The sequence below is a fragment of the Podarcis pityusensis genome (genome assembly GCF_964106645.2).
Source record: "Podarcis pityusensis genome assembly, chromosome: 9".
Classification (NCBI taxonomy): domain Eukaryota; kingdom Metazoa; phylum Chordata; class Lepidosauria; order Squamata; family Lacertidae; genus Podarcis; species Podarcis pityusensis.
The window spans coordinates 59615117-59633595 of NC_138034.1; the positions used below are offsets into that span (position 1 = coordinate 59615117).

Below are 18479 nucleotides of genomic sequence, written 5' to 3' on the forward strand. Positions count from 1 at the left end.
TTATTATAAAAAACATTCTTTATTGAATATTAATAAAGCATTTCAACCTGTAGCTATCCCTAGAAATAAGGAAGTTCACAATACAGCAAGCTAAGAATTCGCTGGATTCATATACCAGAAATAGTGCGAATCCAATGGGAAAGTCCTACTGCACAAAAGGGATGGACTCAGAAACTATTTCCTTCTATTTTAATATGATTAGAGCCAAACTAGGCAAGGTAACTTGGGAAACGTGGGGTTTTCAACCTTTGCAATTCTGTTATAAAGGTTGGAATGCCTTTGTGGGAGAGGATCAGAGGGCTGCAAATCGCAAATGTCCCTGAGCTTTGAAACTGGAAGTGAACCTGAAAACAAGTGGTGGACTTTGGACTCTCAAATTTCAGTGGCGTCCTAGGCAATACTAAAATTTGGTGCCCCCCCCATCTCTCTTGCCCCATTTTGGGTGCTCCCAACAGCATGGTGCCTAGTACAGCTGCACTGGTTGCACTACTCTAAAACTGACTGCTGGAATAATCAACAGGTGGTGTAAGGCATTGAGTACCTCCTTCTCTACACACCTTTTAAGCTTACCCTGCAAATGATCCCTTGGCATTGCATTTGTGTTGCCTTGGCAAACAACGGACTGGAGCCATGCATTTGATAAGCTAACAGCTGGCTCTACCCCTACCTGGCTCCAGGTAAACATGCACTGGGACCTTGCAGAGGGTATGCTTGGTGGCAGTGGTTTCTTCTCGCATACAGGGTAGTCGAAACAAGCAGAGAGGCAAGTTTAGAAAACAATTTTATTAGACAAATTATTTAGACAAATTATACACAGAAAGCTCTGCCACTTGTAACTGAGGCCTCCAAAATGTGTTTTGTGTATCAGTATAATAGGCAACACATTGAAATAATTGGTTTATCACTAAAATCACTGCAACATCTGGTATATCCCTCTAGTTTGTTGTAAAGAAATTTCTTTCTGTCTTTCTTCTTCTTCTTCTTCTTCTTCTTCTTCTTCTTCTTCTTCTTTGAAAAAGTCAGTTGTGTAGGAGCTCATGAATGTTACAAGGGGAAACAAGTTGTGCATGCTTTTAAACACTTGTACCCTAGAAACAAAATGGCCTTTTGCATGATAAGAAAATTGTTCTGCCTTACACAGTAGACAATATTATGAAGATTTCATACAAAAAACAGTGACAGTACAAGATGCTTTCCCAGAACAGAATTAAGCATCAAAATAGAATAGATCTGAAGAATATATCTTGAAATTTCTCCTAAAGCAGATCACCTAAGTTGCTTCCTATAATCAAGGCCTAGTCACATAATGGAGTTAGGTTAAAATAAGTATTAAAACAAATTAAAAATAAAACACGGGATAAGTTGGCTCGCTTTCTACTTAATCGCATTTTAGTTTTTAAGGATTACAACTGAAAGCTCATTTTACAGATCTAAACAGGTAAGAGTGTTAGCTTCAAAAATGCCGCCGTGCCAAAGGAGGCACTGTTTTCGCTGTCATCAGTTTATCGTTCTATACAATTGGCACTCACGTCAAAAATACATCTATAATTGAATATGTAATAAAGATTTAAACAAGAGATCATTCTTTTGTTTTCCTCCCCTCTCCTTTATATTCTTGGAGTAACACAGGATTGCAATTAAGGCCACACCAATATTTCTCGACCGCTGCCGTCCTCAAACTCTCACACCACACTTGCAATGATGGATAGTATTGATTTCGAAGAGCATTTATTAACCTTCCATGGTCTGTTTTTCAAGCCCTTGGGAACTGAAAATCAGCTGTCCCTCGATGTATATGTGTGTGTGTTTTTACCTACCAGTTTTTCCCATTTTGTCAAAAGTAATTCCAAAGTAATAGATGATTAAGGTTACCCTTAAACACAGCTGAATAGCCAATGCAAAAACCTAAATGAATGAGTTACACATCTAGGTACAAATGTTACATTGCCCTGGATGTTCTAATAAAATAAAAGGCATTAAATATCAAACAATGCAAATAACATTAAACCACCCTTCCTTTTCTTTGCGGAAAACCCCCTGTCCTGTACATCTTTCCAGTATACAACACTTTTTTTTAACTAAAGCTTTATTAGACAAATTGCAATAGCATCAGCTTCCGTTTTATTAGATATATACATGAGTACATATATATATACATATACCAAGGTATATGTGTATATATATATCTATGTATGAGCTACTAATTTATTTAACAGAACAGAGGATTCTGCCATATGATACAGTTTACTGTACATAAGGAAAAGAAAACCTTTGAAACACTGTACAATCACATAAAGGTCATATGCACTGTTGCAGTGCAAAAAGGAGATTTAACTGTAGTCTTTACTGGCATAGCAATGGCTTCTTGAAATCCTACAAAATTGCATTCTCATATTAGGTGGCCTGAATGGTCTCTCCCTTCTCTTTCCCCTTTCTCTCACCACCCCGCCCCAAACTGTAAATACTGCAAGGTTTGCCTTTGGTCCACAGTTAACAGGACACAGAACAGCAGTGAAGCACTGGAATGGATGCAGCAGAACACAGAGAAAAGACTGAAGTTATTGCAATTGTATAAAAACTCAAAGGCGAAACAATACAAAGGTCTTTCAGTGAAATAACCCCATATATTTGATACAGGCTCAGTGTCTGTTTCCTTGTCTTCAAGTTTATGAAATGCTGTACTAGTAGAATGTTAGGGAAGTGGTAGACCTGTTGGTTTTTTTAATGGTGGCTCAGTTGAAGTTACTTCAGAGTAATCCCACTGGCCAGAATGAGTTGATTTGATGGTTTACAGAGTTGGGGCCATAATACATTCTAGAAAGCGCTTATTCCAGAGACACACCAGTTGAGCTAATGGAGCTACTCTAGAGGAGCTGGACTGAAAACCATGGCCTCAAGTAGAGAGAAAGCGAAAAAGAGGAGGGGAAGGATAGTGAGTTGTTACTAATACTCCTGATTTCTTTTTAAAAAGTTACATCCATGTTAGTCCCACAAATATCACAGCTGCTCCTTGCAAAGGGAGTCCTAGAAAGAAACAGTGACAAAACAATGTCTGAAGCTTTATATGGAGGTGCCTCGGTCTGGGTCGTTACCAATGTTGAGCCCTAAGGTCGGAGTTGGTTGATAGGGAATTGAGGACATCGTTTTGATGGGACTTCTGAAAAAGCCCCCATTCGGAGCCCTGTGCCTGAAAGGGCCAGTTCGGTGTTCAGGCACACTGCCAAAAGAGAATCCAGAAGCAGCTTTAGCTGAAAGCGTACGACTAAGAGTCTGGATCTGTTCTGGTATGAAGGTTGTGGTAGTGATATGAGTGTTCCTGAAGTCACTGATCTGCTCTAGTGCTTGACGCGTGGGCAAAGTATCAATGTCCAGGGGAGTCAAGTCTATAGATGAGGTGGAAAACTGTTTATGGGGGCTCTCGTCATCTGTGCAGAGGCTGTTCACACGTCTATGGAGATGCTCCAGATCAATTTCCTTGTCATCCTGGAAGGCAAAAAGAGGAAAAACAACAACAACAAATCACTCATTGCCACCTTTTTCTAGACAAAAAAAAAAAAACAAACACCCAGAAAGATTTTCCACAGAATAATAATCAGAACTATTCAAATAAAGAAAACTAGGCTTGCTGCACATCAGTTAAAAATAGGAGAGGCTCAACAAGTCCTTTGCTGAACCATCTAACTAGTTTAAGCAAAACTGACAAAAATGGTGCCTAACTTTACAACCGCCAAGGCAGAATGCAAATAATCTGTGGTAAATCTTTCTTACAGGGTGAGTTGTGTGATTTGGATGGCAAACAAGTGCACTCTCCCTTTCCAAAGCGTTCATCTTTACAATTTAGCCTCTTGAACATCTGGCTGCAGATGCTGCAGAGAAATGCTTGTTGGAAGATGAGGATTTGGAAGTAGGATGCTCATGATGTAGACCAATATTGCATGGATAAGAATGACTTGTGTGTAATGAAGATGAAGCACAGTGAAGTGTTGAATGACTGGAGAAGATTGTGAGAGCTGCTGGCTGTAGACCACACATTGCAGTTTTAGTGTGATGTACTCTTTTGTTTCGCGTTGGAAGGGCAGTGCTATAGTATGACAGTTTAGGCAATTGCCTCTGACTCCTTTCAACTCTTTGCTGGCTCTGGGAAGGTATTGGAAGTGAGAGGACATGAGTTCTAAGTAGTGCTGCTATCTGACATCACAAGGCCCATGTCCATCCAATCACCCTTAGCTTCCCATCCATGACTGTGATGGGTATTTAGCTATTGATCCACAAAAATAACAGCAACCAAGCTTAGGGTCAAAAACAGATTGGCTCAGAATAAGTTATTGGTACTGGCGGTGCTGGATTACCCAATAGGCAGACTAACTGCAGGCTTAAAAGTAAAGGTAAAGGGACCATTAGGTCCAGTCATGCCCAACTCTGGGGTTGCGGCACTCATCTCGCTTTATTGGCTGAGGGAGCCGGCGTACAGCTTCTGGGTCATGTGGCCAGCATGACTAAGCCGCTTCTGGTGAACCAGAGCAGCGCACAGAAACGCCGTTTACCTTCCCACCGGAGCGGTACATATTTATCTACTTGCACTTTGACGTGCTTTCGAACTGCTAGGTTGGCAGGAGCAGGGACTGAGCAACAGGAGCTCACCCCGTCGTGGGGATTCGAACCGCCGACCTTCTGATCGGCAAGTCCTAGGCTCTGTGGTTTAACCCACATCGCCCCCCACGTTCCTAACCGCATGCTTAGGGCACAGCAAAATAGGGGCACCCCACTCCAAAAGAGACTTTTTTTAAAAAAAATGATTTGATGTTAAATATTTCACCCCAAAAAACATTGGAGTGTTGAAGTAGTCATTGTGGGAAAAATCAGAACTTTGTTAGAATTCCTTACACTCCACTCCAAACTCTTTACTCATTTTACTGTTCTTTTTTTATTACCGTATTTTTCGCCCTATAGGACGCACCGGCCCATAGGACGCATCTAGATTTTTTTTTTGGGGGGGGGAAATAAAGGGAAAAAAATTCCTCCGACCCCAGCCCCCAGAACGGGTCCCAGAGTGATGCCGAAGCTGCGCACAGCTTCGGCATCGCTCTGGGAGCTTGCGCAACCTTCGGGAGCCTGGCGCGGCTTCTCGCCGGGCTCCGGGGGGTTTCGCGGAGCTGCGCCGATTCCAGGAGTGCAGGCAGCTCTGCGCAACCTTCGGGAGCCCGGCGCGAAGCCGCGCCGGGCTCCCTAGGGCTGCGCAGAGCTTTCTGAAGCCTGGAGAGGGAGAGGGGTCGATGCGCACTGACCCCTATCACTCACCAGGCTTCAGCAAAAGCCTGTATTCGCCCCATAGGACGCACACACATTTCCCCTACATTTTTGGAGGGGAAAAAGTGCGTCCTATAGGGCGAAAAATACGGTACTTATCCCACCTCAACCAGGAGGTGTCGTCCTAATGCAGACAGAAACAACGTGAGGAAACCAGACACTGTCATGTGTTGCACATGACATACATGCATGTATGTTTCAGCACACATGCAAATTTTGTGCCATTTTGAAAAATAGAATTTTATTTTACAACTTAAAAGTATTGTTTTTATTTTGAATTACATATGGCTAGGGCATTGTAATCTTTTCAGTGCTTAGATACTCTAAAGAACTGAATCACTGTTCTCATTCGCTTGGGAATTTTTAGCTTCGATGCAATAGAAATGTTCAACAGAATTATAGCTATCTTTGCAATCAAGCTTGTTCCCCCACCAAGAAAAAAAAATCTGTAAATTAAATGAAAATTTGGAAATGTCAGCAATAAAATTTATTTCTGTAGAAAACCAGAATCTCATACTTTTTCTCCATCTCTCTTTACATTCCATAGAATTCTCAGTAGCTTTATTAAATATGAGAGACTTAAATGTATCAGCTAGAAGTTTAGATATTTCAGGAATATAAATACACGGCCAGTCAGTCCCTTCTCTCTCCTCCGGGAAAAGCCCCCAAGAGCCGCACACCCTTTAAAGAGTGCGTGGCTCTTGCGGGCTTTTCCTGCCTGCCTCCTGCCTGCATTCGCTCCATAAGATGCACACACATTTCCCCTTACTTTTTAGGAGGGAAAAAGTGCGACTTATGGAGTGAAAAATACGGTATATTGGGTGGAATTCAATGCTGTGCTCTTCCAATCATCCTGATGGAACAATCCCGCTCTTCTCACACTCCACTTTGGTGAGCTGTTCTGGAGGTTTCCCCGCCCCCCACCTTGAGTCAGTTTTGAGGGGGGCAGGAATGTGTGTGTGTATGTGTGTGGAGAGCAGGGAAAGCCCTATTGCGTGAGCTGAACTCCTTGTGCAGGGCTTCTGCTGTTGAGGCTGGTTAGCTGAATCTCACACATAACTTCTAATATGCCATATCCATGTGGATTTGTAGAAAATGGCTTTGGCAACACATCTTCCACCCTGTTTGACTTTGTGAGAGCCAGTTCACAAGCTGGTTTGGTGGAAGATATGTTTTAGAATAAACAATGAATTTGAGTAAGGTAGATGGAGTTGCCAGCAGCTTGGCCTAAGAGCTTCAATACAGCCAGACTTTCCTTCTAGGTGTTAAATGGAATACGACTCTACTTTGAAAATACCAAGACTGCTAATTCTCTCTCCCCCCCCCCCCCCATTTCATCATCATAAAGCTTCTGTGACTTTTTATGGAGCATTTCCATATTTTGCGTCTCATCCAGTGCTGCACGAGGGAAGTTCCACTCATGCAATGGGGTGCATGGGTGTAGCCAGGATATTTGTTAGTGGGGGCAGGACTTTGTTAGAGGGGACTGAACCGATGTGATTGGTCAGTTAGTTCAGTATTTCTGTTGTTTTACTTGATCTAGGGGGCGCAGTTGCCCCTTGGCTACACCCATGATGGAGTTTCCCTTCATTTCCTCTCCTTGAGTGCCCTCAAAATATTCTCCAGAGGGTCCTCCAGCCCCCTGGAGCAGATTTTAAGAGTGTGCAGGGGACTCCAGGAGAAAGTTCCGTTGCACAAGTGGAAGTGTGCTCTGCTAGCAGAACAGCAGAGTTTGGCATGGCCCATTTGGCTTTCTAGATGTTAACTGTGCTGGTTGCTGCTAGTTTAAATGTGCAGTAACAATCAAACAGCCAGCAGTGGCAGATCCAAACCACCACGATAAGAGGTATCTCTTCTGTGAGTTATTGCCTGGGTCTCTGGGAAAGCTGATACCTGGAAGTATCCCAAGTATCACTAGCAGTAGGCATGTCCCTGTTCTTCCTCTTAGGGCCTTTCAGCATGACCAGGATTATGTGTGTAATCACTGTATTTCAATTTCGCATTTGCGTGGTCCATGTAATTTCCCTCAAGGCTGTGTTCTGTTTAGGGTGCAGCGGGAGGCTGAGTGCAAGAGACACAAGGCAAACAGTACAGGAAAAATACGGGGAAATGGAGACAAAGATCATGGGGAAATTGTGGAGGGGGGAACGGCACAAAAGAATATTAGAGACAGGAAGTACTGTGTGATTTGTGTAGAATGGTCATGGAGAAAGAAGGAAAAATTGTGAGCCCTTGAGATCACATGCTGAATTTCACATATTGACTGGAACAAACTAGCAAGATCTTTGCCTGCTGTGCTCTAGTTTGCTGCTCCTTTGAATCGTGTTGTCTGAATAACAACAACTCAAAGCAGCACCTATTGGTGTTTTCGGCTGAATTTTCAGTAGGGATGGGAAACCTGTGGCCCTCTGGAGGTTGTTTGATTCCTGCTTCCATAAGCTCCAACCAGCATGGTCAATGGTCAGGCATGATGGGAACCGTAGTCCAACAACACCTGGAAGGCCACAAGTTCCTGAGCTCTAATTTAAATGGAAAAGCTCTTATATTTTGAAATAAAATGTGACTCATGTTAAAACTAATTTTTGATTTAATATTTTTGTAAGTAATGCTAGATGCCTAATTATAGTAGTTGGTTCATTTAGTAGCAGAATATGCTTATTTAGTACCAGCAGTACTAAATATTTATTTAGTGCTTATTTAGTACATGTATATGCTTAATTGAATACTTTGGAAGAAACAACTTGTTACCCTATTTAATATTTTCTGGTAGTCAATATGCCAGAGATTCTGTTATTCAATTGGCCAAAAGAAGGACTGCAGTGACTCCACTGAAGTTACTTTAAAATATGATGACTTGCCCATATTTTTCCTTGTTTTGTTTTCAAAGCAAAAATTTCTGCAAAATCCCTGCAAAATTCAGTATAAACACCTGTATGTTAACTCCACTAATCACTGACTAGTAACATGTAGAAAAGTAAACAGACAGATGAAGTAATTATAAATAATATGCACTGAACACGTATTGACTCCGTACTGTGTGCGCTTTCCAAATTAATATTCAGCTTTGCTAATATAACCTTTTTCAGAACAGGAGATCTGTGAAAACCAAAAGCCCCCTTCTGTGTTACTTGCTCAAATGGGCAAAGGATGGAGAAAGGTAATATGGAACCAGGCTCTGGTTCATCCATTATTATGCATGGATCCCCTTGCCTCAAGACATGTAGGGTTCTCTGGATCCAGGACCCCTGATTGTATAGGTGTGTGCATTCATAAAGGTTTCCCTGCCTCAGACATCCATGGTAATATCAGTGTGGATGGCAGAGGAGAAGCCATGTACAATCAGAACCAAAAGCATAGTTCCACAGTCTCTTTCTACACACTTTTCTACACACTTCAGGTGAGTAGCACCAGGGGCAGGGGCATGCCTTATTCTTTGGTTACTATTTTTTCACTAGCTGCATTGTTTCCCCTTTTCCTACCACATCTTTGAAGTGGTTAAACTTAAAGAAACCAGATCCTCTAGATATTTATCCAGGGGAAACCTAATTGCACATACTAATTCATTTACAAATTTAGAGCCTCATGTGTGCAGTGTTGTGTGCATGGAGCTCCTGTATGTGCAGGCTTCCCCATTAACTTACACAAATGGCAACTATGCACATGTATCTTCTGTACATAGGAGATTGCCCCTTTGGTGAGATAGTTTGAGAAGACTGAACTCCTAGTATGCATTGGAACCTTCATGTGTGATTCACCTATATTCACCACCTTTATGATAAGAGTTTAAAATCCCATCATCATGCAACTGTCAGTCTGAATATATAGCAGTACATATTTGTACTATTTTGTTCTTAATTTCCATATGTGAAAAAGAATGTGGTTGATGCATTATCAACGTGGCTGGTCTTCCGATGACGACAAATCATATGAGTGCCGTACCATGTGGTATGCTGCTTGTGTGTAGCAGTATCAAATGTGGGTCAGGCCAGTATTAACCACATCAGTGCAATCCTTCATTTCCAGTCTCTTTGCGTGTGCTGCGTCAGCATATTTAAAATTAGCCTGCATCACATGGGGCCACTTCACACAAACAACATGCCATACAATATGGCAGCCATACAATTCTTGTCTTGGTGGGAACCACACTGCACTAGTACAGGAAATGTGGGCCTAAGTTTGAAAGCTTGCAACATTTAAAACAATTATTTGGTCCAACAATAGATGAATTAACTCAAGACTGACCAGATTTTGACTCCAAAATTGTATTTCGTCTGGAAATATGCACTGAAGATCCCCTTCATCCTTTGCCACGCTGTTAATCTTTCAGCATAGAAATAAATTTACAGTGACACTCTCAATACTTACACTAGTCATGGTGAAATCCACTTTTTTATTTTGGCCATTACTGATGTCTCAACATGTATCATTCTGTGATGGCAGAGATGTCTCGAGACTTAGCAGCAATAGTGATAGAGGTAACAAAGTAAGGTAGGCTCTAAGTCTGATAAGTGATAAGAGATCTGCCTTAAAAGAAGTTACTCCTGTGACAGCCTACTCAGTCTCATGCCCTCTAGATGTTTTGGATTACAGTTCCCTTTATCACTGACCATCGACCATGCTGGCTAGTAATAGATGGGAGCTGCAGTCTGACAATATCTGAAGGGCATCAGGTTGGGGAAGGCTGCCCTGTAAAATGCAGAACAGCCATGAGCTAAGACCAGAAGCAGGTAAGAGGAAAACAGTCCAAATAATGGTCCAGTTAAGCAAATTGTATAAAATTAGAATATTGCCACCTTCATTTTTCATTGTAGTTCCAATGTTGGACCTATAGCATTTTTACAAGTGTTGCTAAGAACACCCTTCCTCCCTACAACTACCCGATTTGAATGTTGTGATAGAAGCTAGAAAGTGGGCCATTTTAATATAAAGGTGACTCAACATTGCCTATTTGTTTCATTTGATCTATGGGCAAGCAATGCAAAAACCCATTTGTTTCTAAATGCCTGCTGCCCTCCCCACAGTGCCCTGTACTAATGTGCTGGACTGACACTAGGTCAGGGGCATTGTGGGTGATGCAAAATGGTGGCTAGACTGGCAAGACAGCTGGTGCCGTGGTTGCTTGCAGTGGTAGCAACAAAGAAGAAAATAAGCTGTGCTACTGGTTTTGCTAATGGGGAGACCCATCCCCAAGAAACTTTTGGAGAAGTTCTTCTTGCCTCTTGAAAAATACAGTGAAATAGCCCCCCCTGTCCCAATTTTCCTGCCCACAAATAGGATGGAGAATTTTGAGAGACCATTTGCACACAGTCAACGACAACTGTGGCATTAAATCAGTACTAGGGCATGGACTCCCTGACTAGGCTTCTGATTCTATTACATTCCAAGAATGGCTCAACTGAAGTGGTACCTATGAGCTCCAGAGGTCCTATTGAGCTCAGAGACATTACTGTTTAAGCTAGGAGTAGACAACATGGTGGCCTCCAGATGTTGTGGATTACAACTCCCATCATCTCTGAACATTGGGCACCATGCTATCTCCCCTTGGTTTGTATGATGCCTGAATACTAATTTCTAACATTACATTCCCTTATTTGATAGGGTCTGTCCTTCATTTTATTCAAATTTGGTATTTTGTGATTTTCTTCAGCGTCACTGCTGAGTCTGTGACATTACAGAATGATACATTATCTCAGCTGATGTCAGAATGAAAACAAGGGGAAAGACTTAGGGGTGATATTTGCCCAAACTCCACCCCATGACCCACACTCCACCCTCTCAAGACATCAAAATGAGACACCACTCACAGGATGGTTTGTGCATAGCTCCATAAAATGATTGCTCCTCTTCTTTCACGTGTGCCTTGATCAACAGTGAAATATTCAACAATGCAGACATTTAAATTATCACCAGGCTTCAGAGTTTACATCCCATTGAGATTAATGGGGACAGGTCACACTTCTCTCAGAGCTATTGTTTAAGGCTGTCTGCAGACACAAGCAGACATGACTGCGTGGGTTATTTTGGTTCACAGCTGGAAAGTTATATTCACAACCATAAGGCAAATTTTCAGTACATTTTTTTTTTTAAAAAAGAAGAAGCTTGCATTCTGGAGCACAAGACAGCAGCCCAATATGACTTCCAATTTTGGGTTCTGCTGCCCTTCTCATTGCCCTTCAGCCAATGGACTGAATGGATGATAAAATGATTGTTAACATTGGTTCATAACTGTTGCAGCACTGAATGAACCCTGTACCTTGGATAGAGGGGATATTCAGCACAAATTTCCACGTGAAGTTCTAATTTACATAAAACTTCACTGTATAATGTGAACTCTTTTAAGACTCAAGTTGCAAGCCAGCAAATCATGATATAAAGGACCAAGGGACCACTTTACAGCAAGTGTTTACTTGCCACCACACCCAAGCTGAAATGTTGCAACATCTGAAATACCTAAATGGTCCTCCCCTTTTTATTCAGAAGTAAGTCACAAGGATAATGTTCAAGTTCTTTCTAAATAGTAGACTGATTAATCAGACCCTATGCTTGCTGGTGCTGCTACAGTCTCCATTTTTCTGTACGCTTACTTAAAAGTAAAGACACACATGTGCCTTGATAAATGGCAAGCCTCCTTAAAAAGAATGATTTGAAAGTGGAGAGACACTACACCCAAACAGGCTAGGAAATAGACTTAAACATTTCAGTGCTGGTTAATCAAGCTCTAGTTTACATTTGATTCTTAGATGATGGTGAGTTTTATAGATGCACACCATTCTTTTGAGTGAGATGCACAGATGGACCTTTGCAAAGCAAATGAATGCCTATTAGGGCCATTCCACACATTATGCAGAAACAAACTTGGGTTTGCCACACCTAGTGCGCTCAATAAGGAGCAGCAGCCAATACACTTCACTGATTAGTGTACCTGGATGATACATGTGCCTGCCAACACATGTTCATTGCATTTGCATGTTACATTTTTAGATGTACACTTAAAACAGTTCAGGTGTACATCCGAATATGGAATATGTAATTGTGAAGTGGCCCTTAGACGGTGTTAAGAATATGAAAGCAAATGAGATTTTTTTTTTCTTGCAATGATTAAAATCACCAAGGGCTGGTAACAAGAACCAATTTTGAACCCAGTGGCTTGGATACAATGAAACCACCATATGGCCAAGGTGGCCTTGAGGCTGGTGTTTCCCAATAGCAGCCTCTCCTTCCAAATTGAAAACTTCTTTTGAAACTGAAGGGGTTTCAGAAGCCATTTGAGATGTGATATTGAGGTCTGCTATCCAAAGGGGTAGAAGTAGAACAAACCCCACTGGGCATATCCAAGCACACATAAAATAGCCTTTGGCTCTCTTCCCCCATTACAAAAAATGAAAAACAAAAACAGTTCTTTTAGATCAGTAGTGAGGAACTTCTGGCCCGCAGGCAATTTCCCCCCACATGTTGGTGATTAAGAGGGATATACTACTAGAAGGCTATAGTAAAACATTTCAGAATACACATTTTCCTTCTCACCTCTAGTGCTATGATGAAATGGAAGGTTCTCATACCTCTTTTGAAGGAACCCGCGAGCCTTTTCTTTTATTCCACCATGTTTCCAACATTGCAATTAAACAGGAGAGAACAATCCCAGCAGCCAGTATGCAAAATACACCTGCAAAGCTCTTTATGTCCAAAGCTCCTCCTTTATATTTAGGGTCCACAGAGGAGTACAGGTCACATTGGCCATTCTTTGGCCACCACTTATGCTTCAGTAGGTCCATGTGTCCATTCTGCTGAAGTTCTAGAATCCTTGGGGAGAAATTACAAGAGTCATTCAAAATCTCATTGGCAATAACGAAGAATTCCTTACACAGCTGTACAGCCCAAGTCCAGACTTTCCCAAGATGAAACTTATGCTGCTCAAAAGATCTCATATGCATGAAAGCAAAAATATCCCTGAAGTGGCTGGCCAAGCATGCATTCTGATATCCAGCTCATATGACTTGAAGCAGTCTCACTAACAAGTGCTGCTGACAAATTAAAGTAGCACCTCGGTTTACGTTACCCTCAGGTAACATAAACTTCGGGTTGTGAAAGTGGCACCCCTGGAAGTGTTTTGCCGTGTGCGCATGCGCAGAAGCACTCTACTGCACTGTGCACATGTACAGAAGTGGTCCTTCACCATGTGCAGTAGCGGTCCCTCCAGTTGCGGAAACCTCGGGATCCGACTGGAGCTCTGGAACGGATCCTGTCTGCAACTGGAGGTACCACTGTATTAGAGGGCTGCATCTATGGCTGTCCCATGACATCTGTCTAGAATGTAAGACAAGCCTGCTGGGTCACACCAATGGTCCATCTAGTCCACAGTCCATTGGAAGCCTGCAAGTCAGACATGAGCACAGCAGCACTCCATGCCACCTCCTGTGGTTCCCAGCAAGTGGTATTCATTTTATTCATTTTCATTCATTATATTTCAGTGCTTCTTTTCAGTCACACGAGTCACAAAGTGGCTTAAAAACAATAAGCAAAAAAACAGAACACCATGATTGCAACGTAGACCATATAAAATAATTAACAAATCCTCAGTAAAACAACCACCTTCTGTAAAACACTATTAACAAAACAACTTTTAAAAAAGGATATACAGCACAACCACAAGAAAAGTCATCTTATAAAACTCACAAAGCATGACAGCACTCATAATCCATATATATATATATATATATATATATAGGCAACATTAACAAAATATCAAAAACAAACCAGGCACATGTTATCTCTCCCCACCCGCGTCACTCATTGTCTTCCACTCAGTTCACCAAAAGGCACATACACATGATACCTCTGACAGTGGAGGTAGACTATAGCCATCACAACCAGTTTCAGATGGCCAGGCTGATGCTAAAAACGTGCAACTGCCATGTAGAAAGCAGTTGTGTGCTTTCGTAATCCAGTCCTGAATATATTATGAGATGTAAGCTCCATCTGAATCCATGGAAATGACTTTCATATGACGGCCACAATCCACTGTACTATAATATGCATGAACCCCATAGAAGTTGCTGACACTTAAGCATAACTAACTCTCAGCTGGCTGCAAGAAAATGTGTTTAGGATCAGGTTTTAAGTCACTTTAATGATGCAGCAGGAAATGTGAGTGTGAAGTGTGTTGTAGGCAGCCCCCAAAGCACAAATGGTTTGATATGGAAGAACACTGTTTCAACACTATTTCAGAGCGTATCCTTAGCTTGACTAAGCAAGAGTGCATGGGGGACAACTGCCTTGAGCTGACCCTCAACCACTCATTCAGCTGAGCTAGTCTTACAGGTTGCTAGGCATCCCACATGGCTAATGGGGATGGAGGCTTGCTCACTCCAGTGGCATCAGGAGTTTATGGGAAGGAAGACTTTCCCTGCTCTGACTCCCATTTTCCCAGCTACAACGAAACACCTGGAATACAGTCAATTGCAGTCTCAATGTGCTCAAACTAGGCCATGCTTTAAAAAGCACTTTTATTGATTTTAAGCACCTGCTTAAATTTCTCCCATTGAAATCAATTGGGCTTAAATGCAATTTAAATTTAGTTCAATATACAGTTTCTGTTCTAGCCACTTGCTCCTATGTTCTAAAGAACAACCAACTAAGGATTTTTTTCACGTGTAATCTTTATTTGTCCAAATTGTCTTGTTAAGAAAAAAAATCACATGCTCTCTATCATATTAATGGTGGCATGAAAGTCTCTTCTTTTTGGCCTTGAATATGTGCGTTTTGTCTTAGACCAATGCATTGCTCCTTTCTCTTTTTATACATTCGGTTACAGAATAATTGCTCCATTCTCATTACTAAAAAGCTGTTCCATTTGCCTGTATAATTCCTGATGACACAAGACATATTTTCTGTAGGAGAGACTTTTATGTGTATGATACTTGAACATTAAGTTGCTCTTTGAAACAGAATTATGTCTAATTGTATGCCCACTAATGGATGTTAATGGATGGGAAAGATCTCTTTCCAGATATCAAAAATATGCACAATTCAGAGATAAAGATTTCATAACTAAGCAGAGGAGTTGTAGATATGGAAAGAGGCGATTATAACCTTCGTTTAGGGAAATGATGTATCAATGGAAATTACAGTAGAATAAAGGTAATGAGTCTGTCTATCTGTTCTGTGATACCAAAAGTAATATCTGATTTGCCCTTCACAAAATCAGTGGATGTTCTGGCAATTTATTTTAGTCATTTAATAAGAGGAACTAATTTGTGCTGAGGTTTGTGAGCTTAAGAGAAATCTACCACCAGACCTTTCTGCTGTACAAACTCTACTAATTTTCAGTGGGGTTTGTTTGAGAGAATAATGGAGGATGCTTTGGAGGATAATATTAGTCACTGAGAACAGTGTTTTAAAGAGAGACCTAAGGCAATGTCAACCTTAATTTGATAGCTAAGAACATACTTTTTTTGCAATGTGCAAATGTCCCACAAGATGGCAGCCTCTACATAAAAACAATGTTCACTGAGTAAGTACATGCTTCTCAGCTAAGCAGCAAACCTGTGCATCATCACTTGAACATGCTAACACTTGTTTTTTTCTGAGGTTCCCCCAGACTTTGGAACTGTAAACCCTTCTCCCTGCCCCAGTAAAAAACAACAACACAAAACTAGCTGCTCAGACTTTCCAAGCTTTAGTCCAGGGATAAGGAAACCAAAGGAACAAGGAACAGGGCAGAGATACACTGTGGGGGGGATGGAGAGTTGTCCAATCAGCCCAAAAGCTGGGGACATCAACAGCATACATCAAATAATGGGACATGGATGTTTCAGGGCTGGATCAGTGCTCTGAATATTCACTGCCACAGTTAAGATGCAGTCACAGAGATGGGGAAGTGGTACCCAAGTGATCCCCATTGCAACTGGATCTGTTCAGTCAAGACATCATGAACATTCTTGACATAAAGAATGGGGTATGGGATACAAAATACTTCATGGCTTGCTCTGTTGATGCTTCAGAACCTTGTGCTTCATTCCTATGTGATCTACTTCATCAGCACTTACTCCTGAGATGGAAGACTTGGAGAGAGTCTGGAAAAGCAATCAAACCTCCTCCCTGTTCCTGGCTATGGGGTGTATGTGTGTGTGCATATATATATATGTGTGTGTGTGTGGATTGAACAGGCCTCCCATCACCCATCACCAATCTCCCCCTTGTGTCTGCCAAATGTCTGGTGGATGAGAAGCTTGGAGGTATCCCTGCTAGCAGAAAGCCCCCAAATGGGGTTTTCCGAGGACAGGGAGTGGGGGGGGGAGGGGAGTTATGAGCTGGCCAGAGATTTGCTGGATCCTGAGCTGCTCTTGCTGCCTTAACCTAATGGCAACCTGGAGCTGATGCAGGGGCTGTGCAAAGTTGCCCTGTCCCCTTCTACTGCTTCTGCCCCACCAAGGGGTTTAGGGATTTGGATTGCATCCTAAAGCTGTAATACTATGTACACTTTCCCAGGAGTAAGTTCTATTGAACACACTGGCGGAGGAAGAGGACTGCGGGGGGAGCGCACTGCCCCCGGCAGTGCTATCCCAGTGGGGTGCCATTGCGGCTGTCCCCCCACCTGCGCTGGGCACCATGCCCCCACAGGCGGTGTGCCACGCCCACAGGATGCACGTCATGCCCCTGCGGGCGGCGCACCCACGTCCCCGGGACGCACGCCAACCCAGCCCCGGTGCTGGAGCATGAAGCTCCACCACTGATTGAACACAGTGAGATTTCCTTCTGAGCAGATACCCATTATAATTCTCCTGTACCATAGAACAGAGGTGGAGAACCTGTGGTCCTCCAAATGTACTTAGACTCTAACTCCTATCAGCCCCAGTCAGCAGAGGTAATGATAAAGGAGGATAGGAACTGTCATCATAGAAAGCCACTGAGCAGAGGCACACCCTGTATGTTATTTACTCCAACAAGATCTCTATAAGAGTCACATCACGCTGAATTCTAGCATGTGTGTGCCAGGGGAATGCAACAAACAGGGACATCAAGCCCACACAAATTCCATCACATAACCTAAGGCTTAAGCGCATGCACAAATACACAATTATGATGTTGTTTTCAGTTCATCAATTTTTTTGTGGTGGGCAGTTTGCATGGGCTGGATGTATTCAGCCTAATGTATATATACTGTGATTGGTTTGTATAAAATGTTATGTGTGCTTGGGGTGTATGGGCATACAATGTGAATCTATTCTAAGGAGAGATACCCCAGATTAAATACATGGTTGCTGGCCGGTATGGTGTATGACTTTTGGCCCTGGGAAATGGATATCATAGTGGTACAACTGTTGGGCCTTAGCAAGGGTTGGTCTGATCCAAAAATTAGAGGGAGTGGGGAAGGAAAGATATGTGTGAGTCCCTTTGGACCAGAATCAGGAGCATAGTCCAACACATGTTGTGTTCCAAGGTGGAATCTACACAAATATAAAAAAACCCGCTGTAAAAATGCTTTTTCAAAAAAAGTTTTGAAAAATACATTGAATTTGGCATAGCTCACTGTCACCATCTAGTGTCACATTGTATATTGCACTTTACAATACATTTAAATTGTTTTATTTACAGCTGTATAGCCGAGTCCCAAGAGGCTAGGACGGAAAACAGTTGCTCTATGACAATGCCAGCACAGCAAGCTTGCCTTGTATAGGTTTATACCATGTCTAAGGCATGTGCATTTATTTGGGCACAGTGTGCCAATTAGTGGTTGTTGATATTCAGACAAGAAGTGACATTATGAGGAATGCAAGTGCTATTCCAGCAAACAGCACCCCTGTGAATATACACTAGCATTTCTTTTTCTAGTAATCCAGGTCATACATTACTGAGATTCAGAGAGGCTTAATGCCACATTTTTAGAGGGACCACAAGCTCTTTTCACAGATGGCTTGAGGTGGCTTGAAGTTCCTTGTACCAGGGCATGTTAGCTGAAAGACATTATTTCAGCTGCTTGCTTTTCCTCATTGAAAACCAATGATGAGAGGAAGTGCAAGAAGTCAAGCTTCTGTAAAATGACATGGGAATAATTTGACGCCACATGGAGAGGGCTTCCCATTAACAAAGCATGAATTAGTTGCTGCATCACTGGGGGGGGGGGGGGAATGGTTGTGTTAGTAATTTGGCCTTGAGCTGTAACCCAGTAGCGT

At 42.2% G+C, this 18479-nt stretch overlaps 2 protein-coding genes across 8 annotated transcripts in view; both read right to left on the minus strand.

Moving 5' to 3' along the window:
* SMARCAD1 (SNF2 related chromatin remodeling ATPase with DExD box 1) overlaps positions 1 to 18479 on the minus strand; it is a 390786-nt gene that overhangs the window by 162968 nt on the left and 209339 nt on the right. The gene's annotated exons all lie outside the window — the stretch shown is intronic.
* The window catches only part of GRID2 (glutamate ionotropic receptor delta type subunit 2), an 847049-nt gene continuing 829338 nt past the window's right edge, over positions 769 to 18479 (minus strand). Inside the window, exons 15-18 of one of the 7 annotated variants that reach the window (XR_013990461.1) lie at positions 12867 to 13107; positions 11112 to 11166; positions 9550 to 9627; positions 3444 to 3483 (exon numbers count right to left, since the gene is read on the minus strand). Coding sequence is in view for 4 of the 7 variants with exons in the window: in XM_081020725.1 (XP_080876851.1) it covers positions 3061 to 3483; positions 9550 to 9627; positions 12867 to 13107 (742 nt within the window). In the remaining 3 variants the exon portion in view is untranslated. Of the gene's footprint in view, positions 3484 to 9549; positions 9628 to 11111; positions 11292 to 12831; positions 13108 to 18479 lie in introns of those variants that run through there. The other 6 variants (XM_081020725.1, XM_081020727.1, XR_013990460.1 and 3 more) reach the window with 6 other exon arrangements.